General features: G+C 55.1%; 8 protein-coding genes across 8 annotated transcripts; 5 read left to right on the forward strand and 3 right to left on the reverse strand.

Annotated features, from left to right (window-relative positions):
• Window positions 1-1,416: 1,416 nt before the first annotated feature.
• Window positions 1,417-2,456, reverse strand: IWZ02DRAFT_245758 (uncharacterized protein). Its single transcript, XM_066763114.1, has 2 exons — window positions 1,509-2,456; window positions 1,417-1,441 (listed from the first exon to the last, which is right to left on the reverse strand). The coding sequence occupies exon 1, from the start codon at window positions 2,343-2,345 to the stop codon at window positions 1,650-1,652; it is 696 nt and encodes a 231-aa protein (XP_066624205.1). The 5' UTR covers window positions 2,346-2,456; the 3' UTR covers window positions 1,417-1,441; window positions 1,509-1,649.
• Window positions 2,457-4,236: 1,780 nt separating this feature from the next.
• IWZ02DRAFT_245754 (uncharacterized protein) lies at window positions 4,237-5,831 on the reverse strand. Its single transcript, XM_066763113.1, has one exon. It carries the CDS (start codon window positions 5,449-5,451, stop codon window positions 4,543-4,545), a length of 909 nt encoding a protein of 302 aa, XP_066624206.1. The 5' UTR covers window positions 5,452-5,831; the 3' UTR covers window positions 4,237-4,542.
• A 1,306-nt stretch (window positions 5,832-7,137) lies between these two features.
• Window positions 7,138-8,718, forward strand: IWZ02DRAFT_469233 (transcriptional regulator; the record flags this gene model as incomplete). The annotated part of the gene is made up of 4 exons (XM_066768699.1): window positions 7,138-7,740; window positions 7,792-7,993; window positions 8,251-8,625; window positions 8,684-8,718. The coding sequence occupies 4 exons, from the start codon at window positions 7,138-7,140 to the stop codon at window positions 8,716-8,718; spliced, it is 1,215 nt and encodes a 404-aa protein (XP_066624207.1).
• Window positions 8,719-14,343: 5,625 nt separating this feature from the next.
• IWZ02DRAFT_376050 (uncharacterized protein) lies at window positions 14,344-16,293 on the forward strand (the record flags this gene model as incomplete). Its single annotated transcript, XM_066764864.1, has 2 exons — window positions 14,344-14,628; window positions 14,689-16,293. The coding sequence occupies 2 exons, from the start codon at window positions 14,344-14,346 to the stop codon at window positions 16,291-16,293; spliced, it is 1,890 nt and encodes a 629-aa protein (XP_066624208.1).
• Window positions 16,294-16,894: 601 nt separating this feature from the next.
• On the forward strand, window positions 16,895-18,312 carry IWZ02DRAFT_375335 (CRAL/TRIO domain-containing protein; the record flags this gene model as incomplete). The annotated part of the gene is made up of 2 exons (XM_066764816.1): window positions 16,895-17,709; window positions 17,880-18,312. The coding sequence occupies 2 exons, from the start codon at window positions 16,895-16,897 to the stop codon at window positions 18,310-18,312; spliced, it is 1,248 nt and encodes a 415-aa protein (XP_066624209.1).
• Window positions 18,313-19,404: 1,092 nt separating this feature from the next.
• IWZ02DRAFT_489987 (uncharacterized protein) lies at window positions 19,405-22,013 on the reverse strand (the record flags this gene model as incomplete). Its single annotated transcript, XM_066769621.1, has 3 exons — window positions 19,405-19,516; window positions 19,588-21,661; window positions 21,761-22,013. The coding sequence occupies 3 exons, from the start codon at window positions 22,011-22,013 to the stop codon at window positions 19,405-19,407; spliced, it is 2,439 nt and encodes an 812-aa protein (XP_066624210.1).
• Window positions 22,014-22,223: 210 nt separating this feature from the next.
• Window positions 22,224-24,599, forward strand: IWZ02DRAFT_245942 (UPF0016-domain-containing protein). The gene is made up of 3 exons (XM_066763115.1): window positions 22,224-23,280; window positions 23,337-24,222; window positions 24,282-24,599. Exons 1-3 carry the CDS (start codon window positions 22,675-22,677, stop codon window positions 24,353-24,355), a joined length of 1,566 nt encoding a protein of 521 aa, XP_066624211.1. The 5' UTR covers window positions 22,224-22,674; the 3' UTR covers window positions 24,356-24,599.
• A 408-nt stretch (window positions 24,600-25,007) lies between these two features.
• Window positions 25,008-26,633, forward strand: IWZ02DRAFT_517887 (thiamine phosphate synthase superfamily; the record flags this gene model as incomplete). Its single annotated transcript, XM_066770702.1, has 4 exons — window positions 25,008-25,298; window positions 25,389-25,565; window positions 25,704-26,259; window positions 26,414-26,633. Coding segments are annotated over exons 1-4 (1,053 nt in total), but the record flags the coding sequence as incomplete, so codon positions are not given.
• Between the last annotated feature and the right edge of the window lie 2 nt (window positions 26,634-26,635).

The raw sequence follows: 26,635 nt of genomic DNA on the forward strand, positions 1-26,635 counted from the left end.
TATCTCATCTTTGAGTGCCCATGTACCGGAATTAAGGACCAGAGAGGATGTAGAAGTGACTGCCAGAGCAAACAAGGTTATAGCGTTGAGTAGAGGATGCTTTTCAAGTAAAAATCATCAGGAGGAAGTATCAGAATCAAGCATAATCAAGCAAGCCAGTTACTCGCATTGGAGAAGTACACGCGTCACCAGCGGGAAGTATGACACGAATGGAGAAACAACGTCGATTGCTTCCCATCAACATCTTGATCTGAAATCAGTTCTGGGCATTTTCAGCTTTCCAGCAAGTTCAACAAGGACGTCTCTCACACTAGAAGCGGGCGCGCTTTGTCGAATAAAGGGTAATATAGTGGCCTGACCATACTTATACATGTATTGCAAAGAGAAGAAAAGCCTGAATAGGCTCAAAAGCAAGGATGGCACTGCGAAAAGGGGACTCTATCTAGTTTTTGCCATGGTTTTGAGCTATGGAGTTATTCTTGTTTTTATTTTTATTTTCCCGCTACGGAGTTATTTTCGTTTTCATATTTTCCCGCTTCAGATCCACTAGAGCCGCTTTCTTGACCTATGGAGACGATAGATATGATGGAGGGCTATGAACACGGCAAATATGGGCGTTGTGGAGAGGGGCCGACTAGGTATTCGCAATGGATAAAAGAAAAAGGGGGGACAAAGTGGAGGAAACAGGAGAAAAATAGATAGCTGGCGTGAGATCCAGAAAAAACATTAAGGGCGAAACAATCGGAATCCATAGTAAGACTTGGATCTTGTTTGGTTTGACTGTCTAGATCGAAGTAGACAATCGACGCTTGTATTCAGGTTGTCGGGTGCGATTTCAATCTTTTTCGAGACAACAAAGCGTGGATTCAAATGAGCGACCCAAACAATCGAATTCAGACATGGGCTTGAAATGAACCTTGTTTTCCCCTACTTCTTTTGAAACAGTTGGATCCATGGGACATCACCATGTTAACTTCCCTGACATCCCCCCTCACTCTCCCAACTTTTGCAACTTTGCCATCGTTTTGTGGAACAGAATCCCCTCCCAAGGTCTCGAGCCGACAGAGCTCCCGCGGGTTCTCTGGTACGGGTCTCCTGTTCCGCTGTCTTGAAGACGTCGCAGTGGGTGGAATGAGATCGACGGAACGAAGACCCTGACAGCGGATGTGATGCTGGAATTTGGGCTCGAGCTCGTATCCTTCCTTCAAGGCAACTCACTCGCGTGCGGAGCAAAGCAGTGAGCGAGTGCATGGTGCGTATCCGCAAACGCGACCCCAGACATCCTGTGCGTCACAATAACACCACGCACGCACGACACAATGTCACGCTGCGACGACGACGACAACAACAACAACAACAACAACAACAACAACCGCCGCAGCAGCGGCAGCAAAGACAAGGCTAAGATGTTGCTGTTGTCGTTTCGATGCCGCAGCCAATACTGCACATGTTGGTGTTAGCCACCCAGGTAGCTAGACTGCATGTAGGTAGGTAGCTAGGTAGCAGACTAGGTCAACGTCCGTGCAGCGCATTAGCTGGAGCAGTCGTAAGGTAGATAGGCAGGTAGTTGTAGGCTCACAGGCAGGCAGGCAAGCAAGTAGGCAGATGGGCAAGAGTGGTAAGGTCAGGCAAGGTAAGTGGGTGGGTAGCTAGCTGCTAGCGTCGCCCAGCGCCCAAGCTGAGCGAGCAAAGCCAGGGCACGGCGCCGCGAACCAGGAAGCAAGATCCAGCAACAGCAACAGCAGCAGCAACAGCCAGCCAGCCAGCCAGCCAGCCAGAACAGCCAGCGACTGGAGAAGAGAGAAAGGCGTCCAGTCCAGGGCGCCACCGCCTCGTCCCGATATGCTGGCTCTCCTGAGGGATGATGGGATGAGATGATGGCGATCATCACAGCCCCCGTCAAGCAACAATACCCTCACTGTCGACCTATCGGACAAGGATCCACACAATCGCGATGAGACGACGTCCAGCCAAACAACCAACCAACCAACCAACCAACCGCACGGGTCAGGTAGGTAGGTTAGGTAGGGAGAGAGTGGAAGCGAAGAGTGAAGGTAGGAGTAGCGAGGCGGAAGGATGGACGGGCCCACCTCCGCCAAACGCAGGGGGTCCCAGCGCAGCGACGCACATCCATGATGCAACGAATGCGCATCCCCTCTTGTTTTTGAGGCCTTGCCTTTGCGGGGGCAGGCGGGCAGGCGGGCGTGGCGTAGCGCAGCGAGCGACATAGATTTCCTCTTTCCTGTCTTCCCACCCTCCTTCTCTGTCTCTCCAACAAGACTTGGAGACCGTAGCAGCGCAAGAAGGAGAGATAAAAGAGGATTGATCCTTGTTGGTAGGAGCATCGCGGCGCGATGGCTCGTATTGCTGTTTTTGGAACATTTTGTTGGTGAGCCGAAGAAACCGCGCGTCCCTCGCTCGTCCTGCGACGGCACACGTGTTGCGCGCTGTCTTGTGGCTCTCTGGGTGGCAATGAAAATGGCATGATTGAGGGTGGTAATGTGAGTGTGAACCTGGAGATGGGATGGGCCTAACGAATGCTCTAGCGGCGGAACCGTTGCGTGCGACTACTGCCTCTTTGCGACAAGCTGCCCCAGCACCAGGACAATGCCTACGAGGAGCTTGCCTGTCGACACAGGGATCGGGGAACGGGGCGGCATTGCTTGATCGGCATCGTCATATTGGAGGCAGGCAGTGCTATTGAAAGTTGCTGGGATAGGGGTTGTTGACGAGCGCGTCCCATTGGAGCAGCAAAGCTTTTCCGGGGGGCAAGGAGGAGGAGGAGGAGAAGGAGGAGGAGGAGGAGGAGGAGGAGGAGGAGGAGTGGGAGGAGGCGTGTGCAGGGACACGACTTGGGCTAACTGCATGTAGGCCCAAGGATTCGATCTGAATCAGAGAGGGAGCATCAAGATGTACATGGTACAGTACATGTTCGGGACTGGGGGGTTCAGAGGGATTGGCAGGGACGCGGCGGAGAAAAGGTCATCAATCGGATAGTGGAGCAACAGAAGAGGGCCCAGACTGATGCAAGGCGGCGCGCATGCTCTCTCGTTCTCCCTCGACACGATGCTCTCGCTTGAGGGACGGGAGGACGTGGCCGGGGATGGATGCAGGCAGATTGCAGCATGCATGCGCGTGCGTCAATATCGACAGTGAACGGAGACCGGCAACGAGACTGGCGGGAGGCTCCTTTCGGAAGGCCTGAAGAGAGCATCCTGGGAGACGGCGGCCTTGGGTTGCACATGCTGTTTGGCTGCCCTTTGCTCAGCCACTCATCATCAGGATCCAACTTTGCGCTGAAGAGTAAGGATACATTTCTTATTTTTTTCTTTTTTTTTTTCCCCCCTCCACTCCTTGTTGTCCCTCTCCTCGCATGTCCTGGTGCGTCATAGGAGCTGCGTGCCCCCGCCTGTTGCTACCCTCCTATCCCAGGTTTTCAGGCATCAACCATCACTGGCAAGCAGACGACAGGTCTCATTTTCAGTAGAAGGTGCTGCAAGAACTGCCCACGTGAAGCCTCACTAGCCAAGGTGTATGCCATTGGTTGGAGGGGCGTCTGGGCAGCTGAGTGACCATATTCAAAGATGGGCCGCTGACGGGAAGGACCCTGTTGGGATCCGACGAGCGGTGACGACGCCTGGCAGGTCAAGTCAAGGCAAAGGTCGGTGGTTTGGTAGTCGGGAGACCCTGGACGACGCTTGGCAAGCGAAACAGGACCGTTGCGCTCTTTTGGAGGGCGACAAGTTGTTGAAGCGTCGTCAAGATAGGGTGCAAGGGTGCTGGGAAGTTGCAGAGAAGCGAACAGCCACGGGCGGGCTAAACTGACGACCAGGAGGGATCCGCACAGTACACGCGAACGGAACCTGAGCGACGGCTAGTCGCCTTAGTCATGAGCTTTAATTCGATATCACGCCCTCACAAAAAAAGACATTGTATCGACACAAGGCGCGTTGCAGCCTTTCCATCAGCAGCACAGACCGGCCACGGCGATCATTCCGCAAACCTTCAACGACTTGGCGTACATGGCGTTTCTGCGTTGTTTATTGCTCCCCTTCTCTGCCTGCGCAAAAAAGTCCAGACATGTTCTGTTTCGAAGACCGAATGAGAGAGCCGTATCCGTCAGCCCGAAGCCAAGGATGAGGCGAGAGGCGGGACAAGACGAGGAGAAGACGACGACGACGTGAAGAGAGCGCTCGTGCGGTGCGTGCGTGCGGTGCGTGTGTCAGCCTCTTGGCCTTTGCCCTCCCCCAAGCAAGCCATGCCGACAACATCCTTGAGCCTCGCCATAGCAGCCAACCAGCCAGCCAGCCCCACACGGTGAACACTCGAGTTCGAGGCCCGAGAGCTGGGTCTGACCATGGGTCGCTTGCTGGACCAAGAATGGCTCATCAAGGAGCAAGTCCCAGAGATGACCAAAACGCGCGCGTCTTTCCGACCAATGACGACACGCAGAATGGGCTAAGCTGACGCCCTCACGGACATCATTTTGAATCCCGTCATCAAGAACGCCCCGCCGAGTCAGGGGGGGAAACGAGGCCTGGCCTATGGCCTCGTCTTTTCGCTCGTCAGCCACAGGGTGAGCAAAATGCCGTCGCGGGGACGCCACAAGGATCGGATTTGCGACAGGGGGTGACGAAGAGGCCGTGAGCGAGATCTGGTTCTCACTCTCCACGCACGAGCATCTGGCCATGATTTGAATTCGAGATGCCATGGCACTCGCAATTCCAACCTCCGGATGGTTCTTGTCGACGTTCCCACTTCGTGCAGGACCAAAGCAAGTAGGGAAAAAAAGAGCGCACATGTGGCCAGCTTCCAAAGTTGGCCATGATCGCGGCCGAGTTGAGATTCGTCAAACGCCACCCTATCGGGAAGAGGCCGCGACCAGTGACGTTGTTGGGCGGTCTGCTTCCGGCTCCCCTCTTGCGTGTGCCGACATTTGGTAAGTGTGCCGGTGCGGCCACAATGATGGATGAGAACGCAGAGGTCAGGCAAGACGGTACAGTTTACCGTAAAGAGGTCATGGACAGGGTGCATTGCAAGCGGCCGGGCCCGCAGAGCGAAACTGACGGGATCATGCAAACGGACCAAGGGATAGATGTTGGCTGCAGCAATGACTCGTCGACGCGCCCGTTTGGACAGGAAATCATCATGAAGAGGTAACCTTGCAAAGGAACGTGGCCGGCGGTGGGGCGGTGGCTGCGAGCAATCAGAGGAGCATTTGCATTTTCGCTCTGGACACGGCGGCAGATCGCAATCAGAGGGCGCATTCCTGGGTGGTGGAGTGAGAGACGGCGGAGCTGTCCCCGGGATGTGAGGCGCACGACAAAGGACGCCATCAGCCCAGTGGCTGTGGTGGCAGGCGAGAGGGCCGAGGAGGTTGCTCCGGCCGACATGACTTGCGATCTTGACCAGCCGTCCAAGTCCAAGCGCACATGGTAGGCTCGAGCCCATGTAACGTGGATGCGATGCAAATTACACATACGGGAAAGGGTTGTAATGAGCAGTCGGTGAGGGAGGCATGTTTACTCGATTGTACAGGAGCGTGTGGTAGCAACAGTCCAAGTCAGCCTCATTCGTAGACAAGCCTCGAGCTAGGCCGCAGGCGGCTTGGCAGGCTGGCCAGAGTTTGCAAGCTTGATTCGACATCTATGACCGCGTGCGGTGCAGGAGCAGAGACTGAGGAGGATTGCAGCAACGGCCGCCGTCGACTGTTGATGGCATAGACAGACAGACAGCGCCGCGTCGTTGTCGAGTAGTGAGCGCGAAGGCGACAAACGACGCGGCGGCGGGCAGGGCAGAGAGAGAGAGAGAGAGAGAGAGAGAGGGAGGGAAGAAAGAAAAAAAAAAAAAAAGGGGAAATCAATTCTGTTTGCCCGCCGCACAACCCGCCCTGCGACGGTGCACTACTCTTGTTCTTGCACCCTCCCCCCCTCGCTCTCTCTCTCTCTCTCTCTCGCGCGCGCGCGCTCTCTCTATTTTTTTTTTTTTCTCTCTTCCTCTCTCATCTGGCCCAGATCGGCAGCACACAGGCACAGGCACAAGCACATACAACACACTTCCGCACGCACAGCAGGCTCGCACTGGCTGCACAGTCTCATTGCCGGGAACGCCCAGATTGGACCCGGCAAAGTCTAAAGCCAAAGGGCCGACTAAGCCAGGAGCGGTCCGGGGGCTCCTACTGGGCAGTCTGGCCAAGGGCTTTCACCGTGGTTTCAAAGGTACGGGCTAGCTGGGTACCGAGGTCGTCGCGCCTTCCCACTTTTTCTACTGCCCAGTCTGCCCCCCCCCCCTCTCCCCCAATCGCTACTACTGACCACCCTAACGCCTAGCTTCGACGTCGACCGCTCGGCGGCATTACCTCACTCCTTGAGCTAAAGCCATATTGGACTGGTGCCGCAATCTTCACAGGGCCACAGCCCGCCACCCAAACCCCTACTGTACAGTGCCAGTGCCAGTGCCAGTGCCAGTACCAGTACCAGTACCAGTACCTCTGGATAGAACATCATCGCATCAGCACAAGCTCCCGTGGTGCGCTACCCACTACCACCGACCAACAACCCACCCCCCCCCCCCCCCCCCATCCATTCTCCGTCCACGTCCACGACCACTACAACCGCCACAACCACCGCCTCCACCTCCACCACACCACTCTCTCTCCTCTGCATCTCCGAAAACCCTCCCCACCCACCCACCCCCCCCCCCCCCCCCCCCCCCCTGCGAGCAATTCCTGCCAGAAGACGCACACTCCCACCCCGTCCTCCGCCAGCGGGCGCTCGGAGCACCCTAGCCGAGTAGCCTGCACTCAAAGAGGCCGGCCTGCGCATCACCCGCGTCTAAGTTGCACGCTATCGCAACTACCGCCTCCCACCGTCAGCTGTTGGATCCCAGCCTCGGTTCCGCACGGCCTAAATCAGTCGTCGTCCACTCGTCGCCCATCCGCAACCACTTGCTGCCTGTCCGCGCTCTCCTCGTCCGCTCGTTCGTTCGTTGTCCAAGCGGCGAATCATCCGCCGACGCTTGCAAATTAAGCGTGACATGTCCGCTAGCTATCCCACTCCCCATCCTACATCATCCGAAAGCCCTTTGTCGCCGAGTCAAAAGCTCGCTCAGCACTTGAACGTCGGACACGCGCAGTCTATGGACGGTAGACAAAACGACTATCCGCAGTCAGGTATCACCACCGATCCCTACCTCGTCGCCAACAACGATTCTGAACATCTCGCCAATCCAGATCAAGCATCTGCTGCGCAATATCAAGGATCCGATCCACGTTCGTCCAACTTTTCCTCGTCTGCCACTCCGACCTCAGACTACGGCCTCAATCCCTCCTCCGCCCGATCGGGCTCCTTTCCAGAATACGTTCAGCGAGGACAGTATCCGCCGCCGGGTCAGCCTCCCACAGCTGCAAACATGGCCCAAGCAACAAGTCCGTCTTTGCCTCTGTCCGATGGCAATGCTGCCACCAACAATGACCACGCGCAAAGCATCAAGTCTGACTCCGACGTCCCTATAGATCCATCCATTGCCGCCGCGACCAGCCCCACCTACCCGCCTCACAATCAATACTCACCCTATCCTCCGGAGCCCCACATGTCTCAGTATGGCGGCCACCCGGGCACGCCCGTCTACACAGCGCGTCCCGACTGGGCGTCGCAATATCCTCACATGTACGGCCACGCGCCCGTCTCAACCGGCGCGCCTGCGCCCTCCATGGTCTCGCCTGTCCAGCGGCCTCCCGGGGTAAGCGCGATGCTACGAGCTTCGACTTGCTCCATTCTGACCTTCAAACAGGGCGGCCACCCTCTTTCGACCGTTTACTCGTTCGTTCCGATTCCCGGCGCTCAGCAGCACAAGCGGCCACGCAGGCGCTACGAAGAGATTGAACGCATGTACAAGTGTGGTTGGAATGGATGTGAAAAGGCCTACGGCACGCTGAACCACCTCAATGCGCACGTCACGATGCAGTCGCATGGTCAGAAGCGCACCCCGGAAGGTATGTCAAAATTTTGTTTAGCCGCAACGGCGCGTTCCAAGCGCAACGCGCCATCGCGGGTCAGGGTACTTGCTCGAGGCGTGTTTGGTGTCGCGGGCTATTTTGGTGGTTCCCGCTCCGTCGGACTCGAATCGCTTTGGTGATGCTCGGAAGCTAGCACAAGCCCACCCATGCCCTGTCTAGTCTCGACACCAAACGCGCCGCCATGTCTACACTAAATCCTTGTGTAATGGTAGCTGACTATCATCATGACGCAGAGTTCAAAGAGATTCGCAAGGAGTGGAAGGCCAAGAAGAAAGAGGAAGAGGCTCAGCGCAAGGCGGAGGAGGAGCGTCGGCGGCAGCAGGAGGCTCGCAACCAGGAGAACAGCAACGCTGAAGCTCCCATGTACGGCGACCGTCAGATGGGTCAGTCGGCGCAGATGGGGGGTCCTCAACTGCCCCCCATCGGTTATGCTCCCGCCGGTGCTGCGGGCCAGACGACGACACAGTACGGCACCCAGAGCCCAAGTGCAATTGGAGACATGACCCAGTATGCTGCCGCAAACCCACAGCTGTATGGCAGTGCGTCTAATGCGAGCAGCAGCTACCCTCAGTCGCCGTACGCCCAAGGTCAGCAGATGTACCAACAATGTAAATCGGTCCCCCTTCCCCCCCTCCATGTCTGGATACATGCTGACCACCTCTCCAGCAACCGATAATGGATCGGCGACATTCCAGCAATAGATTCATCCTCAAGTCCTTATCATTCGTCAGCCGTTTGCCCTTCCTGTTTTGTCTGCGCAGCATGGTTGCATTTGCGTTCGGTTTGTGTTATGCATTTTCGCGCGGGGGTGGCTCCATTTCTTTCGGGGTGTTGCGGTCACGAATTTCGGGGTCAAAGCGAGTCTACGATAATGACGACTGAACGGTCGGTCGCGCCCCAGCTCTCTGGTCGACGGCGCTCGGCCTGTCTCCTAGCGGTTTCGGAAACCCGACAACGGCGGCGTAGCAGCTTCGACAAGGCCTGGCGCTCAGATTCAACCAACCAGCATTTCAACCTCTACGGTTTTGTCTCCTCAATTGGGCTCGGAAAAGCAAAAGCGAAAAAACTCTTTCAGGAGTTCTTGGACAGGACGACCTCTACACTCTCTTCGTCTCTCGCTCATCGAAAATTCTCTCGCTTGGGAGCATCGGAATCTACTGGTGCATTCTCTCCGAACAGAGTCTTGTGTGTGGGTGTTGAGGAAGCAGAAGCTTTTGTTGCGGGGAAAATCAACAAGGTCGTTCACAATCGGGAAAAGTCTCCGGCCGGCTGCCACAACAAGAAGCATACTCCCCTCCTCAAATCCACGCCACGAAAATTCCATCCGTCGACTCAGGAGCTTCTTTCTAGAGACGTGCATACAATCCCGGAGTCCATGAAACAATTGCCGTCTTTTCATTTTTCCTGGCTTTCGTTTCTTTTCCTTTTCCTTTTTTTTTTTTTTTTTTTGCTCTTATTCAATTCATGCTGTCTGTGTTGCTTGATCGTCCTTTTTTCAACTTTCCCTGTTTCTACTATAAGCGTGCTGTGTGAATGGGGTGACAAGCGAGCGGGGCCACGTAGTAGTGGGGGGAAGCGTTTCTGGAAGCTGGAGTTTTGAGCGTGTAATGGGAAGGGGGGATTTGAAGTGGCTTAAAGGGGTAGGGGGGGGGGGGGGGGGGGGGGGGGGGGGGGAAGGTGAAGCCAGCTAGGATTCGGTAGTCGTAGTGGTGGCGGTGTGGCTTGGGAAGGCCCAACGCGGTGGCTTGCTGGGGACACGCTGGAAGAGCAAAGACGAGATGTCCAACGTATGGTCGAGAGGGAAATGCATGATTTTGCGTCATCATCATCATCATCATCACGAGGCGACGAGACTGCTGCAGTTGTCGTGTGTGGATGATTGTGGGAATAGGGATGGATGGATGGAGTGGGAAAAGAGCACAAGGAAAATCGGTGCCGACTCGATGGATGGAAAGACGGCGGTGTCAGGAGAGTCACATCTTGCAGCCACGTCCCATCCCGACTTTCCCTTTTTTCCTCTCCTCCTCTTTCCCTCCAGCCCCCCTCATCCCATCGCCGCATCCGGACATTGGGGGGTGGTGATGTGACTCTTGAAGGGCGACGACGACGACGACGACGACGACGGCGACGGAGTGGGCAGGGTGGCTGAACAACTCTTGTCTTCGGTCGTGGTAGTGGTGGTAGTGGTGGCGGCGGCGGCGGGTGAACAAAACCAGGGGAAGAAAAAGAAAAATGAAAGAAAAAAAAACCTTTTTTTGAAATTACATCAAACCTTTTGTACGAGTACACATAGACACACACACACACACACACACACACACACACACACACACACACACACACACACACACACACACACACACACACACACACACACACACACATACATACATATGAACAAGCAATCTTGCTCTGTCTATCCGTCTGTACTGTATGTCTGTACTGTCCGTCTGCCCCTCCTCCTCCACACGCTCCCATCTTCCATCCTTCACTTCGTGTCTTTTATCTTTTGCCCGTCATCGACATTTCTCTACTCTACCCACCTCGTCCGCGCGCAAGGTGCCAGATGCCAAGCCAGTAGGCGACGCACGACGCTCTTCGACTTCGATACTTGTAGACGACGGGTGTTTGTTTATTTGTTTGTTTATTTGTACTTTGACTGACTCGTGTCGGTATGGGTAATGTTCCAGATCAAATCAGATCAGACTAGATCAGACCAGAGTAGAGGAGATCAGGCTGGCTATGGACGACGGTAAGCGCAGGTAGGTGTGTAGGTAGGTAGGTGTGTAGGTAGGTAGGTAGGTAGGTAGGTAGGTAAATAGGTAGGTAGGGAGGCAGAGCATGGAGTCAATGGCAAGAATACCTCCCTCTCTGGTCCAGACTACTACCTACAACATGCCGGTGCAAAAAGCAGCCAGCAGACGGATGCCCAATTGCAGCTGTTCCGGTCGTGCACGTCATCGAGATTGATCGATTGATTTCTCCGAGCAGCTCGCCCGTGTCGAGGAGAGGGACCGCTGCTGCTGCTTACATCATTCTCGCGATTAAACGTCCTGACGCGTATTCTCCCACCCAATCTTCTTCTTTCGCTCAGGCCAATGATTGGTCGACGAGGCTTCAAGAAGTCGAGTGAAACAAAGACCACTCTCGTTGACTTTGTCGTTGGCAATTCGTCTCACGTCACAATTTAACAAAGCTGCTGGTTTTTTTTTTTTTTTTTTTTTTTTTACACACTCTATCGCAGTAGTGAGTGATTTCAATTTCCCTCGTCGCACAGTTGGCCAATAAGCAGCCAACGATCGCACGCGAGCGAGCGAGTGAGTGAGGCAAAGAAAGAGAAAGAGAAGATGGGCCAGAGAAGAAGAGAGAAGGGGTGAGCAAGAGGAGGGACAACAGAAGGCGTAAGGGGGGAAAAAGAGATATATCACATTTTCCTCGTCCCCGTCGTGTCTTTTTTTCTTTTCTTTTTTCTTTTTTTTTTTCTCGCTCGCCTTTCAGCTCCGTCTGTCTGTCTGTCTGTCTGTCTGCCTGTCTGTCAGTCTGTCGATCAATATTACTCGATTACTGGATGTGAATCCAGACGGACAGGGCTGCATGTGTATGTATGCATGCATGTATGTCGACACACTCTCTCCCTGCTTGTGCAAGCTGGCTGGCTGGGTAGGGGAAGGGAGGGGGAGCAGTTTTGTGTGTATGTGTGCGTCCGGGGGCGAAAACACGATACTTTGTTGTCATCGTGATTGTCATTCGTCATTTCATCACTGTCTGTCTGTGTTTTGACAGCGAACCAGGCAGGTGGTGAGAGCGAGTTCCACAGGTGTGAAATGATCCGGCAGCTGGTCTTTTGCGGGTATATAGTTTAGCATGCCATTGACACATACATGTCGTCGACACAGCAGCGGCAGCACCAACGACGACGACGAAAGTGACTTGTGATTTGCCAGGCTGGCAGGCTGGCTGCCCAGTGCGTTCCCAACGAACGATGACCGACCCGCCCGCCCGACCTGATCTTTGTTGGTTGCCGCCACTAGCTACCTGCTCGTCGGCGTGCGTGGGTGCGTGCGTCGCACATACGTGCTCGCGGACGTGCCAACCAGGCAGGCAGGCAGGCCAGTGCTACCCTGGGATGGTCTGTGGTTGTTGAAGGGCAGGAAAAAAAAAAAAAAAAAAAAGAGTGCTCTGTAGCCCACCTCACCCAATCTGGGGTCCCACACGAAGAGGGCAGACAGGGCCGTGTTGTGTGTTGCGTGCGTGCGGTGTGGACGTGCACGCCCTGTGAATTTATTTTTTTTCGCCCTCATTTTGCTTGCCCTTGACATCTGGACGTGCTGGATTACGATGCCCTGCCCGCCCTCGCTTGGGCGGCCGGGGTGGGGTACAAGTGTGGTGGGGTGAGTGATACAGTGGAAACGTGTTGGCTTTTGCTTTCCCTCTGTCTCGCTCTCTCGCGCTTGTTTTTCCGCCGCCACCTCGTTGGGCAGACGTTGGGCAGACTCGCTACTAACACTGTCAGTCAAGCACATTGTTCTCCCAGACTCGTGTGATGAGCAGGGGGGATGGCAAGTAGTAGTCTCTTTTTTTTTCTTTTTTTTTTTCTGTTTCTCCGCGCCGGAACGCATGGATCAGAGCGGAGCAGAAGACAAGCAATGACATGTTCCCGTCCGGCCTGAGTAGTGTGCACGCGGATAACGGCACAGCGTGTGCTGCCCAGCTGAGACTCGACTGAGAGGTCCATAGTCGATCCCGAGTCATGGCCCTGGTGGTGGCGTTTTCCATTCCCCCGCTGTACTGCACCCACAGCACTCGTGAGCCATACGCGGTGTCCTGAGGGAGTAAAGGTGCCGCCGGTGGTTGGATGGACCCGTCCGATCAAGGCGGCGGCCGCCGTGACAGATGGAGGTCTGACTGCGTGGCTCCCGTCCATCGTGCATGTACCTACATAGGTGCGGTACGGTGCGTTGGCGTCCGTATCCAGATGGGGAGTGCGTGCTTGGTGTTGCGGTTGGCGGTTCGTCAGCAAGCGGTGCACAGCATGTTATACTTTGCATGTTGTGCTTGGATGGCCATGGCTCTCCGGTTAACCTGGGCATTTGTTCATGGTTTTGCTGACGCCCATGAGGCCTGGAATCCAGCACATGGAGACGTCGGCGGCTGCGCTCGTGACAGAAAGAGCGTCATGGTATCCTCGGGGCGTTGGAAAGCACGTGCGCAAAGCTGAGGAGGTGGATGACAATAGACATGACGAGGGGATGGGTGAGTGGACGAAAAGCTTCCACCTGTCCGGCCGACGGCGGTGACACGGCGTGGAGTTGGACCGGAACCCTGCCTTTGAATAGCAGAAGCGGCGCTACGGGGCTATGTGACATGATGCGTCTGGCTGTACGTCGTCTTGTTGTTTTGCAGTGGTTGGTTGGCTGTCGTCTGTCATATTACACAAGCGGGCGAGACGCACCCGACAGCGAGAATGAATTGTCCACGACACAACAAAGGGCTGCCATGGAGGCGTGGACGAGGTGGTGGAAGTTGGTCTGTCGTCAAAACAGCGTTTGGCAGCCACAGGGCGCTAGCAAAGGTTGACCGACACCATGATGCTTGCACCCGAAGACTAGGCTAGGAACCGGGTCATTGACGTCGGTGTTGCACTACATTTGATGCATGCGATTCATTTTGTTTTCCGACCTAGCCAGCCAGACAGTAACCAGTTAGCCGCAGATCTCCAGAGCAAGCCCACCTCGTCCAGGTCCAGGTCCAGGTCCAGGTCCAGATCTGGCCTTAAACTGTTCGAGGAGTGGCCCACTCTTTGCCATGTGCTGATGCATGCTTGCTTCTCTTGACTGCCCTCCACGCTCCATTGAATTGCCTTGACCACCCAGACGACATCGCCGTCGGGTGCGGTGGATGACTGCGTCATCACGTGACCTTCTCTGCCGCGCCGCGCCGCGCCGCGCCGCGCCTCTGCGTTTTGGCGCCGCGCAAATGTCACCCCCCAAAAAAACCGCTTCCCTGTGCCAGTCCACGATCCCACATCGCCATCGCTCCCGATGCGCCGCTTGTTGACCTGCCATTCCTGCCTCTGGCACTGCCTTCGCGCTGTAGCACATCGACCTCTTCTCACCCAACCGACCGCTCTTGTCCGCAACCGCCGACTTGTCCTCTCCGCGCCCAGCCGCCGCGGCTATGCTGAGGTCTCGGACACCTACAGCTATGCTCTCCCAAAAGACTATAACGAACACTGGCACCTCTATGCGCAGGATGAGTTAGCCAAGAACATCAACGCGGAGGCGCTAGACGAAGAAGCAGATCCGGACCAAGTCCAGAGAAGACCAATGAAGATCAGGTTGGAAGGAGCTGAAAAAGAATTCAACTACAACGCACCAATCGACAACGATCAGCGGAGAAGGATAAAAAAAGAATTGGCGTGGGTGGGCGACGACAGCAAAAAATTCGCGGACTACGTTTTGAAGCAATTAAGAAACGGCCAAGAGGTAAAGGCTCTGACGAGTCTCCGTGAAATGAGTCCGAAGAGGGATTGTGTGGTTGGATGGAATCACATCATCAATCATTTCATGAGAAAAGGCTTTGACAAGCTTGCCCTCAAAGCCTTCAATGAGGTTTGCGACCACCACCACCACCATAGCTTTCCATGACATTACTGACTAATGTTACGGCAGATGAAGAAACGCGGGCAAAAACCAGACTACTACACCTATTCCCTCGTCCTTATAGGCATCTCCAACAACGTGGACAAACCCCAAGCACTAACCAACGCCATGGCCGTCTACTACTCCATGTCCGCACCGAACTCGCCCAAAAAACCTACTATCCTCCATACCAACCTGTTTCTCAAGGTTTGCGCCAAGGCAAAAGCCTTCGACCAACTCTGGGCCGTCGCAGGTCAAATTCCCGACAGTGGACCTAGCGCCGCGGACGGTGCCACGTACTCAATCATCCTGAACGCGTTGAAGGACGAGTCGATGCGCCCGATAGAGGGTGAGAGCGTAGAAGACAGCCAGAGGAGGAGGGACCAGGCAATCACTGACTCTCGTAAGATTTGGGCAGATATTGTGTCAAAATGGCGAGCGCAGGATTTGACCATAGACGAGGGTGTGGTCCTGTCCATGGCCAAGATTCTTCTGGGTGGATCTCGGCCTCGAGATCACGACGACCTGTTCTCACTTGTCGAGCAGACAATGGGAATCCCCCGCATGACGCCTCGTATCTCTTCTGAGCCGGATCCCCTGCAAATGAAACCAACTGCTGCTTTCAACGTGCCTCTGAGCGGCAAGCCCCTGCACAACATAGCTCCAGGCCACGAGTTTGACTCTTTGAGCCCACCCAGGGCTGTTGGCGGCTGGACAAAACCGAAGGACTTCGTCAGGCCCAGCAACATCACTCTCACACTGCTCATGGAAGCCTGTTTAAAGACCATGTCCAAGCAGGGGGCCGACAACTATTGGAACATCCTGACAAGTCCAGACACTTATGACATCGAGCCCGATGAGCCATCGATTCGTGCTTACCTGCGGGTTCACAGGGTTTTCAGGTCCTCGGCAGATGCTCTTCAACTCGTCCAGACACACTTTGTAGACGGAAATCAACGAATCACGCACGCCATCTTCCGCATCGCCATGAGCGCGTGCGCACGCGACTCCAGAAACAAAAAGAGCCTTGAATATGCCACACAGCTCATAGAGTGGATGGAGCGAATGTTGCCTGATGTAGACATGTCCACCGTTAGCATGTACTTGTCGCGAGTGCTTGACTCACAGGATGGCGCCGACGTGCTCAAGGCGTTCGAGCGGGTTGAGCCCATGTACCGCAACGTGCGAAGCATGCTGAGCTACGGCAAGTTCAACGGATCAAGAATGGACGAATCAGAGCGGGAGGCCGCATACGACGTGATGAAGCGAATGGTTTCTTGTTGCGACAGGCTCATCAACAAGGCAGAAGCTCCTCGAGAGCTGTGGTCCGAGTTGGGGAAAAAGAAATCGGAAATCACAGCGTTTCTCACCAGAGCCTTTGACAAGCACATGGTCAAAAGAGGGTATGATCGGGAGCTGGTCAAGGAGCGGAGAAAGGCAAAGGAACAAGAAAGAATAGGGAGGCAGCAGCTCAAGCAGGGAGTCGTGAGGAAGGAGAAGCCGGCATTTTTGGGGGAACCGCGGCCGTACCAGCAAGAGAGTTGGACGGCAGAAGCTCAAAAGAGCAAAAGGCAGGATATCGACGACCGGAAAAGGTTGCGGGCTTCGGAAGCAGGAGAAGAGAGTGGATGGTGAGAGAAAGGGGAGCCGGCGAATAAAGATGTGACGGGTCCATATTGTTCTTGGTGCCCAGAATAGCATCGTCTCGTCACGATTAGCCGACATCGAGGATCAGTGATGGAGGCCGGTTTTCTGCCGGGCGGCTTCGAGGAGCGGCGGCCAATGGGGCAGCTCACGTTGTATTCATTGATTTGCGCAAGCCTCCTATTCCAGCTCAGATTGCACGCTCAGACTCGTGCATATCCCTTTCAGAGGGTGTAAAACGGAAATTCGTCGGAGGCCGGAAATTGGTGCTGGGTCTTTGGCACAGTTGGAGTCGACAGCTGGAGGCGCCAATGGATGAGAAGAGCAGACAGTGATTGAGGTTTGTTTGTATGAGGACGAATGTTGGATGGATAGTGTACAGTAGATGAGTATCGAGAGAGCAGTCGTCGACCCGTCCAGATGCAGGTGGCCGCATCCGGTCGACGGGGTCCGTGCGGCTGAGTAATCGCACGACCGAGTCATGAACCGCTGCCGCGTCCCCGAGCTTCCATTGCGACCTGACTGACGGTCTACCTATAAGCTCCTTGCCTGACGCCCGTCGTTATTGTCCCAACATCCTCCACTTTCAAAAATGGAACCCCAATCCGAAAACAAAGTCGACTCCACCAAGCCTGCAGACACAATGGCTGCTGCCGAATCCGATGCTCCCCAAGTCACCGACGTGACCAACGCGTCTGCTCCCGCAGCAACCACGTCTGCTGAAAACAAGGACGACATGCCCGCCACGAACGAAAAGAAGGATGAGACTTCAGAGAAGCCTGCCACTGAAGCTCCTGCAGCTTCTCCTGAGGCCGAACAGAACGGAGACGCTGAACCAATCAAGACCGAGGGAGCTTCCGCTGTCGACGTGAAGCCCGAAGAGCCCAAAGCTGAAGAGTCCAAGACCGGAGAATCCAAGGCTGAGGAGCCCAAGACGGAAGACAAGCCTGCTGCCGAAGCTGCCCCTGCCCCCGAAGAACCCAAAACCGAAGCGCCTGTGGTCACCGGTCCCGTCTGGCCCGAGCTCGCTGCGGACCACCCTCTCTCCAAGCTTCTCGCCGACTTGCCTGAGCTGCTCAAATCCACCCAGTACGACGAGGTCTACGGCATCACGCTCAAGGAATCTGGCGACTTCCACACCAAGCTCATCCTCCAAAAGTTCTTGCGCGCAAACTCAAACAACATCGACAAAGCCAAGGATCAGTTGAGGGAGACTCTCGAATGGCGTCGCGAGTTTCGGCCTTTGGAAGCCATGAAGGCTGGCTTCGACAAGAACATCTTCAATGGTCTGGGCTACATCGTGGAGATCGAGGGCGTCCCGGAGAGTACAAACAAGAAGGACATTGTTACCTTCAACGTCTACGGCGCCGTCGAGGACAAGAAGGCCACCTTTGGCAATCTCGAGGGGTGAGTAGCAAGTTTGTGCTTTGAACCAATGTCGCACTTACGGGCTTGCCTAGATTCCTTAGTTGGAAGGTCTACTGCCGCGGCTTTGGAATCGGGAAAGCTTATACGCAGTGGATAAGTTCTTCTTTCTTGGGAGAATCGGCGTCGCTAATGGTCATCCGTTTATACAGATTCATTCGCTGGCGCGTCGCTCTCATGGAGAAGGGAATCGCAAAGCTCAAGCTCAACGAGGCTACCGTGCCCATCCCAGACTTCAACCAGGGGCCCGACCCGTACCAAGGCATTCAGGTGCACGACTACCTCAGCGTCTCCTTCATTCGCCAGGACCCGCATGTCAAGGCCGCCTCGAAGCGCACCATTGAGCTCTTTTCCAAGGTCTACCCGGAGACCCTGTCGCGCAAGTTCTTCGTCAACGTGCCCGTCGTCATGGGCTGGATGTTTACAGCCATGAAGGTTCTCCTTCCCAAGGAGACTGTCAAAAAGTTCACCGTCCTCAGCTATGGCAACCAGCTCGCCAGTCAGCTCGGTGACGGTGTCCCCGAGGCCTACGGCGGCAAGGCCGGCACGCTCAACGATGTTGCTGAGCAGACGCTCTTGGAATGAAGTGCTCCAAGCAACGGCCTATCCACAGGACACATACCGCATGAACCGTGCAGCGTGATTGCAGCGTACAGGCAAACAGCGGCATTGACATCGACATAGGCCTCGGCGGCCTTTCCCTTTTTCACGGCTCTCAAGGCATTGTTTGTTCCTTTGCGCGTTTAGATACCACGGACCGAGAGGGGACCCTAATATTGGGGAGGCAGTGATCCCTTTCTCTGGTTTCTTCTTCTTCTTCTTGAACCCTCTTCTTCTCCCTTCTCCCCCTTCTTTGAAACGCTACCCCCCTTTCCCCCCCCCCCCCCCCCCCTTTTTTTAACTTTTTTTTTTTTTGTCCTTGCTCCTTGCCCTTCGCATGGCGGTCGTCGGCCTTGTTGCGCGGGAAATACTCTCGAGTGGCCATGATGATGGTGGTGGTGTCGTGGCAAGACTATGAATGGCCAGATCGTGTCGTGTCGTTTCAGCTCTCCCGTCTAGAGTCGAAATGGGCTTGGGCATGTATGTAGCAACAGTGCAGTGCAGTGCAGTGCAGTGCAGTGGGTGGCTGGACAGACTCGCGAAAACTGAAAAATAATGGATGGATGGTACCATGTGGGATATTGAGGTTGCTGGTGTTCAGCTCAATGCAATTCAGATTCTCTGAACCAATGGGCGTGAATTTGTGCTGGAGGGGGTGTGTATAACGAGACAACAGAGGATTATGAAGAAGCTGCCGTTGTAAGAATCGCTTCACTGGCCAAAGAGCGCCGGCTACCGCGCATCGAGGTAGCCACCGGCATCTATCTTAAGGGTTGTAGCAAGAAGATCGCCATCGACGCCTGGAATGAGAACCCAAGAAACCCTCGCACGCCGTCGTTGCCGCCACCTTTAGGGACCCCTCCAATCGACCGTAAACGCCTGCCTGCCTGCCTGCCTGCCTGCCTTGTGACCGCCAGGAGAAGAGCGTGCCATTCGCGCTCCGTCCGTCCGTCCGTCGGCACCCACCAAGAAGCCGCCGGAGGTCTGAGCTGTTTATGGATGAAGCCGCCCGGCCACCAGGGTCTCACTCGATAGAGGTTAAATAGTAGAGTAGGACGTAACCTTGCTCGCGGCTGGCTACTCCGCGGGCACCTCGCTCGGCAGGCGACCCAGCTTCTGATCAACCTTGCGCTTGTAAAAGCTGCCGATTTCCAGGCCCTCGAAGACGTCTGGACGGCCCGTGTTTGCTCTGTTGGAATGTGTTGGTCAGCATTGTCTCTGTTAAGGAATATAGGGGTAAGAAGTTGTTGAAAGACGTACTTGTCATAGATGAAGCACAACGTCCTCACTCTGTCCTTGAGCGCCACGGGGTCGCGCCGATTCAGGACATTGAGGTCGACCTCGTCCGCCTCCTTGATGCGCTTCCACGGCTGCTTGCCCCCGCCGTAGACGCGGTACAGAGCGACGAGCTGCCTATCCTCATCATCTGTCCACGGGAAGCGCTTGCGCTTGCCGCCTGCGTTGGTGACTGGAGGCAACGCCGTGCCCTGCCGACGCGCCAGGCGGCTGATTTCGTCGACATCCACCACGACAGTCTCGTCCCCAACGTCCTCGTTGCCGTCGGGCTGTCCCCGAGTCGATGCGAGACTCGTGGCTCGGCGCGGCGCGGGGTTGATGCGTCGACGCTTTGCGGGGGCTTCTCGTTTCCGTCGGCCTGCCGGTTGACGCGGGTCTGTCTCGAATTCGTCGTCTTCATCTTCGTCAACGCGCCGTCTTTTCGCTGGAGAATGACTGGGGACCCCGGGCCTCTTGACAGGAGACTGACGAATGGCGTCTTCATCAAACGAGACTCTGTGGGCGTCTGGTTGGCGGTCAAATATCGACTTTGTCTTTTCCTTCTCGTTCTGTACTCGAAGAATGTTCTCCTTGTTCTGCTTCTCCATTCGACGGATCTGATCCATGAAAACTTGCTTTGCAGCATATGGTGGTGGCTCCTGTAGCTCCACGGCAGTTGCAGAGATATCCTCCTCTTCGTTGGCTATAAGCTGCCACTCGTCTTCGATTTCCTCGGCACGCGGCGCGCGGGGCTGGCGGTTTTCAACGGCAGCCGCAGTGTCTTCTCTCGCTTCGCCTCCTGACAAGCGATCGACCTTTTGCTTCAATTTCTTTAGGACAGATATCACGCCTGGAGCGGTGGAAGCACTTTGGCCGTCTTGTGTTGGTGGAGGCTGTGGGCCTGCAGCCTGGGTCTGAGGAGTGATATTGGAAACCTGAGTCGTTTGCCTGTCAGATGGTTCGATGTGTTCTTGCAGAGCGCTTTGAATTGCTTCTATCCCTCCAATGGACGAGACTTCGGATTCAATCTCATCATTGCGCCTTGAGACCCATTCGAGGAGCTGAGTGATGAACCGACTCCACGGGAACTTGGCTTCCAATTGTTCAGAGTCGACGTCTTCTGCCGAGTCTTGGTCCGGGAGACAAGCACGAAGCTCGCCCACTCTTTCGAGGATCCAAGACTTAAATTGCCTTGATAATCCCTCATCGGCAGACAATAGACCGGGCAATTCCCATCCGCGCAAAGGACCATGCTCGGAATCAACATTGTAGCTGTCTTTCTGTGCCGAGAAAAAAACTTCCAGAATTTCCTGATGTGGCCAGAAATCTTTGTCGTCCTGTTTCTTTAAAATCAAGCGAATTGCAAACTGAGTCCTGATTTCGAGAGCAACTCCGAACAAATCTTTCTCCTTGGCCGTATGAGCATGGGTTGTGCTCGCATCAGGGTTGGAAAGGAAGTCGCGCGGGAATGTTCCGTCCAGCCGAAGTAGGATGTCGAATGTATCGCTTTTCTCACGCTCGAGGTCTCTCATTCGTATCGCCAAAGAGGTTAGATTCGCCTTTTGCAAGATTGGATCGGAGCGAAGAAGCGGGTTTCCGATGTTTGCAAGAGGTGTATGCTCGGATAAGGCAGCATTGACGGTGGCACTCCTGATGTACTCTTCCGTTCCAAAGTTTTCGCGCGATCTTTCGAATCGCTCGATGCGCTTAGAGAGAATGCGGTTCACAGCAGAGCCAGGTTTTCGGAACTCAGAGTAGAGAGACCGAAGCTCGGATTGGGTGGCATTCTTTGGGGCAATCTTCTCGAGAACCTTGTTTGCATCTGCGTACAAGTCTCCGAGGGTATCGACCATGAGCACCACATCCAGGTCTTCAGGAGGATGGATGGTTTCGGGAGATGTCGGGAAGCTGGACTCAGCACCTGGCGATCTCTCTGCCCGAGGCTCGGCCATGGATTGAAAGATTGGGATTTCCTCGCGGCTGGCGTGGTCTTCAGTAGCAGGTGGTTCTGAGAAGCTTCGTCGTCGAAGCCCCGCATCTTCTTCGACCGTTGGCAACTCTGTCGCTTTCTAGTCAGCCGTGGACCACCTGCGACTGCTGCCAGTCGAACAATGGACTGAAGCATGTTGTAGTGCTGTTGCAGCTCCCATGCACTCACTGCGCACTGGACCAGCTTGCTTGGTCTTTCTCCGAGAAGCCCGCGGCGCGCCGTCGGTGCTCAGGACGCTTTCGACGCTGGTTGCGCGCGCTTTTCTACGCGTTGTTCTTTGTGGCGGCGACGTTTGTTGCGCGGAATTGATGTCCTGGCTGTTGGCTCGCAAGGCACGCGAGCTGGCGTTGGGCGCGCCGGCTGAGGTCGGCTGCGGGGTGCGGCGGCTCGAAGAGCGCAATCCTCGGGCCTCAACCACCATGATCTCAGATTTGTCGCATTTAGGACCTGGATGAGTTGGTGGGCGCGAAGGGAGCGACGCGGGCGGGGGACATGGAGGCTTCTCTGGTGGAGGAGGTGCTTGGCGAGGACAGACGTCCAACTGACTCGTGAGATATATTCATGTTGCGCGCGGCAACAGTGCACGTGATGTCATTTTGCCTGAGGACTCAAGCCACGTCCATGGACAGCCGGCGCAGGGCAGTAGTGAGCAAACAACACCTGGCGCCAGGCCAGCAACTCTAATTCGCCGACCGTCATTGAGTGCTCACCAGTTGCGGACAGGCCTGAGCGCAATCACTTGGAGCAGCCCCTTGCGCACCATGCCCAAGACGTTACGTGTAAGCCCCTGCGGTGCACCGCCTCACGAGCCCATTCGTTGAAGGCCAAAACCACCTAGCCCGCTGTCCAAACCTCAATGCCACACCAACCCGCCTCCAAAGGCTCTCTACATCCGTCTTTGGCCTCTGTCAGAGGCTCTTACTGACGTCCGCTCCTTTAGTCCATCCTGCCCTGCCACTCTTCGTCGTCCGTCGTTTGAGCTTGCGCGCAGCACAGTTACGTCAGCGTCGAAGCCGACTATTCAACATTCTCCCCCTTACCAATTTTCGCTCCCACGGAAACCATCATTCGCACAATCCAGCATGATTCTGAGGAAGAGCCAAGCTGGCTGGCTGTTGCTACTCCTGCCCGCACTGTCGTCCGCTGCGGCCATTGGTGCAACCGATGAGGATACCAACTTGAACTTACGTGGCGGTACCGCCAAAACCGGCTCTCTTGCGCCCGGAAAAGTCGACGTTGCCGACAGCGTCAAGCCAGCCGAGGATGGCAGACCGCAATGGGGGCCCTTCGTTTCAGAAAAGGACAAGCCGAAAAAGATGTCGCCGGGAGCCGTGGACATTGGCTCCAAGGGAAGCTCCGACAGCCTCAGCGACAGCGTGCTTGGGGATCAGAAAGAGCTATCCTCGGAAATATCCTTGGGGAAGGACAGCGTCATGGACGACCCAGACCATGTGGGTCCCAAGAAGGGCACTACAGGCACCGAAGGAGGAGTATCCGAGAGGAACAAGAAGCACAAGGCGCTTGAAAAGGAGCTGGGAGGCAAGGTCGAAAAGGTCCCTGTTTCTCCAGATGAAGCGAGACCTATGTCAACAGAAGAGCAGGGACGCCTGGGTGTTGAGGTGGTTGACGAGGAGCTGGATGCCTCTTCCACATCGGAATCCAAGGCCAAGGGCGCTGTGGGCATCCAGGTACGTTGTGATAGAGTCTGCCACGACACTGGGTGAGGGCTAATATTGCAATTCAGAAACCTTCGGACCTACCTGACACTCCGCACGGTGACAGCGGGTCTTCAAACCCCGTTATTCCAAGCATGCGCAAGGACGATGGTGTTGGATCGAAGCAAAAAACATCCAGACTTAGCTCGAGCGGTTCTGAAACTGAAGAGGAAACGATCATTCATCCCGGGGATTCGTTCTTGCTCTCCTTCACCATGATCCTGTTCTCAGAAGTTGGCGACAAAACTTTCCTCGTCGCCGCCCTCATGGCCATGCGCCACCCGCGCGTCCTGGTCTTCTCCGCCGCCTTTTCCGCTCTGATTGCCATGACTGTTCTTTCTGCTGTCCTTGGCCACGCAGTGCCGACATTGCTACCGAAGAAACTCACCAGCGTGGCCGCAGCTCTCTTGTTTTTTATCTTTGGCGCAAAACTTCTCAGAGAAGGTCTGGCCATGAGCCCCGAGGAAGGAGTTGGGGAAGAAATGCAAGAAGTCGAGGCAGAGCTTGAAGAGAAGGAACAGGTTGCAAGTAAGCGGCGACGCTCGTCAGTGGACCCTTACATGCTCGAAGCTGGACGTGGACGTCAATCTCGCTCTCGAAGCCGTCTTCCGACGCACCGCAGTCCGTCATCTTCGCGCTCTCCCTCCAACTCGCCTTCGGGAGCGTCACTAGAGCGTATGCTCGGCGGTCTCAACAATCTCTTCTCGTTGCTACTTAGCCCGGCGTGGGTGCAGACGTTTGTGATGACTTTTCTCGGTGAATGGGGCGATCGGAGTCAAATTGCGACCATTGCAATGGCAGCTGGTCAAGACTACTGGTGGGTCACGGGTGGGGCCATCAGTGGCCATGCTGTCTGCACTGGAGTCGCAGTTTTGGGAGGCAAGGCAATCGCGGGTCGCGTGAGTATGAGAGTGGGTAAGTATCACACTGGCAGGCTCCAGACTAGAAAGTTCCAAGCTAATTAGAATGTACAGTAACCCTCGGCGGGGCAGTTGCGTTCCTGGTCTTTGGATTCATCTATGGATTCGAAGCGTTATACTACGATTAGATAAGAATCAGTTCACCTCCTTTCCAGGGCGGTAGATTGATCCCTCTGTCAAGAATGACTTGCGTTTTGGAGTTTACTCTGTACTCAAAACGAAACCCAAGTCCAGACCCTTTACTCTTCTTCCCGGTTCTCTCAATTCACGGTTTTGTAGGACAATAGTTTAAAACAGATTTGGCTCCAAAGGAAGTACTCGGGGCGGGCATGGACTGGTGTGTTGGCGAGACAATCGGTAAGGACGTCGCGTCAAGCAAGCAGGGCATGGATGGTCTGGCGTACGAAAACGGATTGGGATGATTCCCTTGTGGTTCGATTGAGGCAAATCAACGTTATTGACTTCGCATGCCGTTTAATAACGTGTTAGTGAACGATATCAGCGCACCACCGTTGGGACTATGGGGGAACCTGTAGTGACAAGAAGGCATCAACTTGATCCCCAGTGCATTGCAAAGCAATGCTGATCTGACGTTGCAGTCTTCGTCAGTAGAAGCATGGCATTGATTTACCCTGCACACCCAACACTAATGATTAATTTTATAACAATCCGACAAATCAATTCAATTCATGAACTTTTGCAGAGTCTCATTCATCATAAGATTGAAAAGAGCACCATATGAAATAATGATTCACTACTTCACGCGATACCTTTCCGATTGTGGTCAGTGAAGACGGGCGAGAGATGCTGGAAGTCGTTGCCGCAGCCCAAGGCGAGCCGCGTCTGCCCCACCGAAACCGGCAGCTCATGACGAATTCACTCTGGTACCAGCAACGGTTGCTCATGCCACGAATCCAGCCACAGTAAACAGGGTGGTGGGAAAAAAATACAAATCCGCCCGTCTCACCACCATGGCAGTCGATTACTCGGTTTATCTCGTCACAGACAACACGCCAGCAATCCTGCGCGGCAGAGACTTGGTCGCCATTGTAAAAGCTGCAGTCGAAGGAGGTTGGTCAGGCTTGACATGAAAAAAAAAAAAAAAAAAGAGGTGAAGAGGCGGTTTTGTGAAATGAGCTAGCTGATTTGATGGTTGTGCAGGTGCTACCATTGTCCAGCTGCGCGACAAGACAAGCGACACGGGGGACCTCATCCGCATTGCCAAAGAGCTACACGAGGTCACAAGAGCACGCAACGTCCCTCTTCTCATCAACGATCGTGTCGATGTTGCTTTGGCTGCTGGAGTCGAGGGTGTGCACATTGGTCAGGATGACATTGGTGTGTATCTCCATCTTTCCAATCTTCTTCACATTTTCGATTTTTCCCGGTTTTCAAAGTCGAGTCCTCAAAACAGGATCAAATTCGGTTCAAATTTCCTCTTCCTTGTATCTGACTGCTACTTCTTCTTGTTCTCAGACCTTGCCAGTGCTAGGAGGCTGCTAGGCGCAGATGCAATCATTGGCGTCACCGCCAACTCGATCCAAGAAGCCGTCACGGCCGCGGAGGGGGGAGCAGACTATCTGGGCCTGGGCACCGTCTTTTCAACATCGACGAAAGAAAACACAAAATCCATTATCGGCACGGCTGGCCTGCGCGAAATGCTCTCTGCACTTTCAACCTGTGCCGCCCCATCCGTCTCCACCGTCTGCATCGGCGGCATCAACGCATCCAACACGCAGCGGGTGTTGTATCAGTCTGCAGCGCCATCGAAGCAACTCGACGGCGTTGCGGTTGTGAGCGCCATCATTGGGGCTGAGGACCCATTCAAGGCGGCGCTAGAGTTGAAGCGCCTGGTTGAGACGCCGCCAGCGTTTGCGGTTGAGCAGAAGACGCCGGCTGGCCTGGAGAAGCCGGATGTCATTCGGATGGAGATTCCTCCTGTCGTAAAGGCACTGGATGATCTGACGCCTCTCTGCCATAACATGACGAACTTGGTTGTGCAAAACTTTGCCGCCAATGTGGCGTTGTGCATGTAAGTCTACTACATCGAGTCTTGTTGTTCGATGTTGGGCGAGACAGAGATCAGATTTTGGTCCTGTAATCCTTTCTGAAGCTTATCGCCTGGACTCTGAAGACACTGTGCTCCACTGCTAGTATGGTACTTCTCACTGACCACTTCTTTCCAGCGGAGCCTCCCCAATCATGTCCAACAACGGCGCCGAAGCGCCGGACCTCGCCCGCCTCGGCGGCGCCCTCGTCATCAACATGGGCACCGTGACGAGCGAAGGCCTGAGTAGCTACCTCTCCGCCCTACGCGCCTACAACGGCGTCGGCGGGCCCGTCATCTTCGATCCGGTCGGCGCGGGCGCGACAACGCAGCGCCGCGCTGCCGTGCGCACGCTGCTGGC

This window comes from Phyllosticta citriasiana (genome assembly GCF_038021145.1).
Source record: "Phyllosticta citriasiana strain CBS 120426 chromosome Unknown IWZ02scaffold_5, whole genome shotgun sequence".
NCBI classification, from domain to species: domain Eukaryota; kingdom Fungi; phylum Ascomycota; class Dothideomycetes; order Botryosphaeriales; family Phyllostictaceae; genus Phyllosticta; species Phyllosticta citriasiana.

Bases quoted from the DNA above. Each gene is read 5' to 3' on its own strand.
- IWZ02DRAFT_245942 (XM_066763115.1), top strand. From the start codon at position 22,675: ATGATTCTGAGGAAGAGCCAAGCTGGCTGGCTGTTGCTACTCCTGCCC. The intron at 23,281-23,336 runs GTACGTTGTGAT...ATTGCAATTCAG, and splicing joins AGGGCGCTGTGGGCATCCAG to AAACCTTCGGACCTACCTGA. The intron at 24,223-24,281 runs GTAAGTATCACA...TAGAATGTACAG, and splicing joins TCGCGTGAGTATGAGAGTGG to TAACCCTCGGCGGGGCAGTT.
- IWZ02DRAFT_245754 (XM_066763113.1), bottom strand. From the start codon at position 5,451: ATGGGCTCGAGCCTACCATGTGCGCTTGGACTTGGACGGCTGGTCAAG.
- IWZ02DRAFT_245758 (XM_066763114.1), bottom strand. From the start codon at position 2,345: ATGCTCCTACCAACAAGGATCAATCCTCTTTTATCTCTCCTTCTTGCG.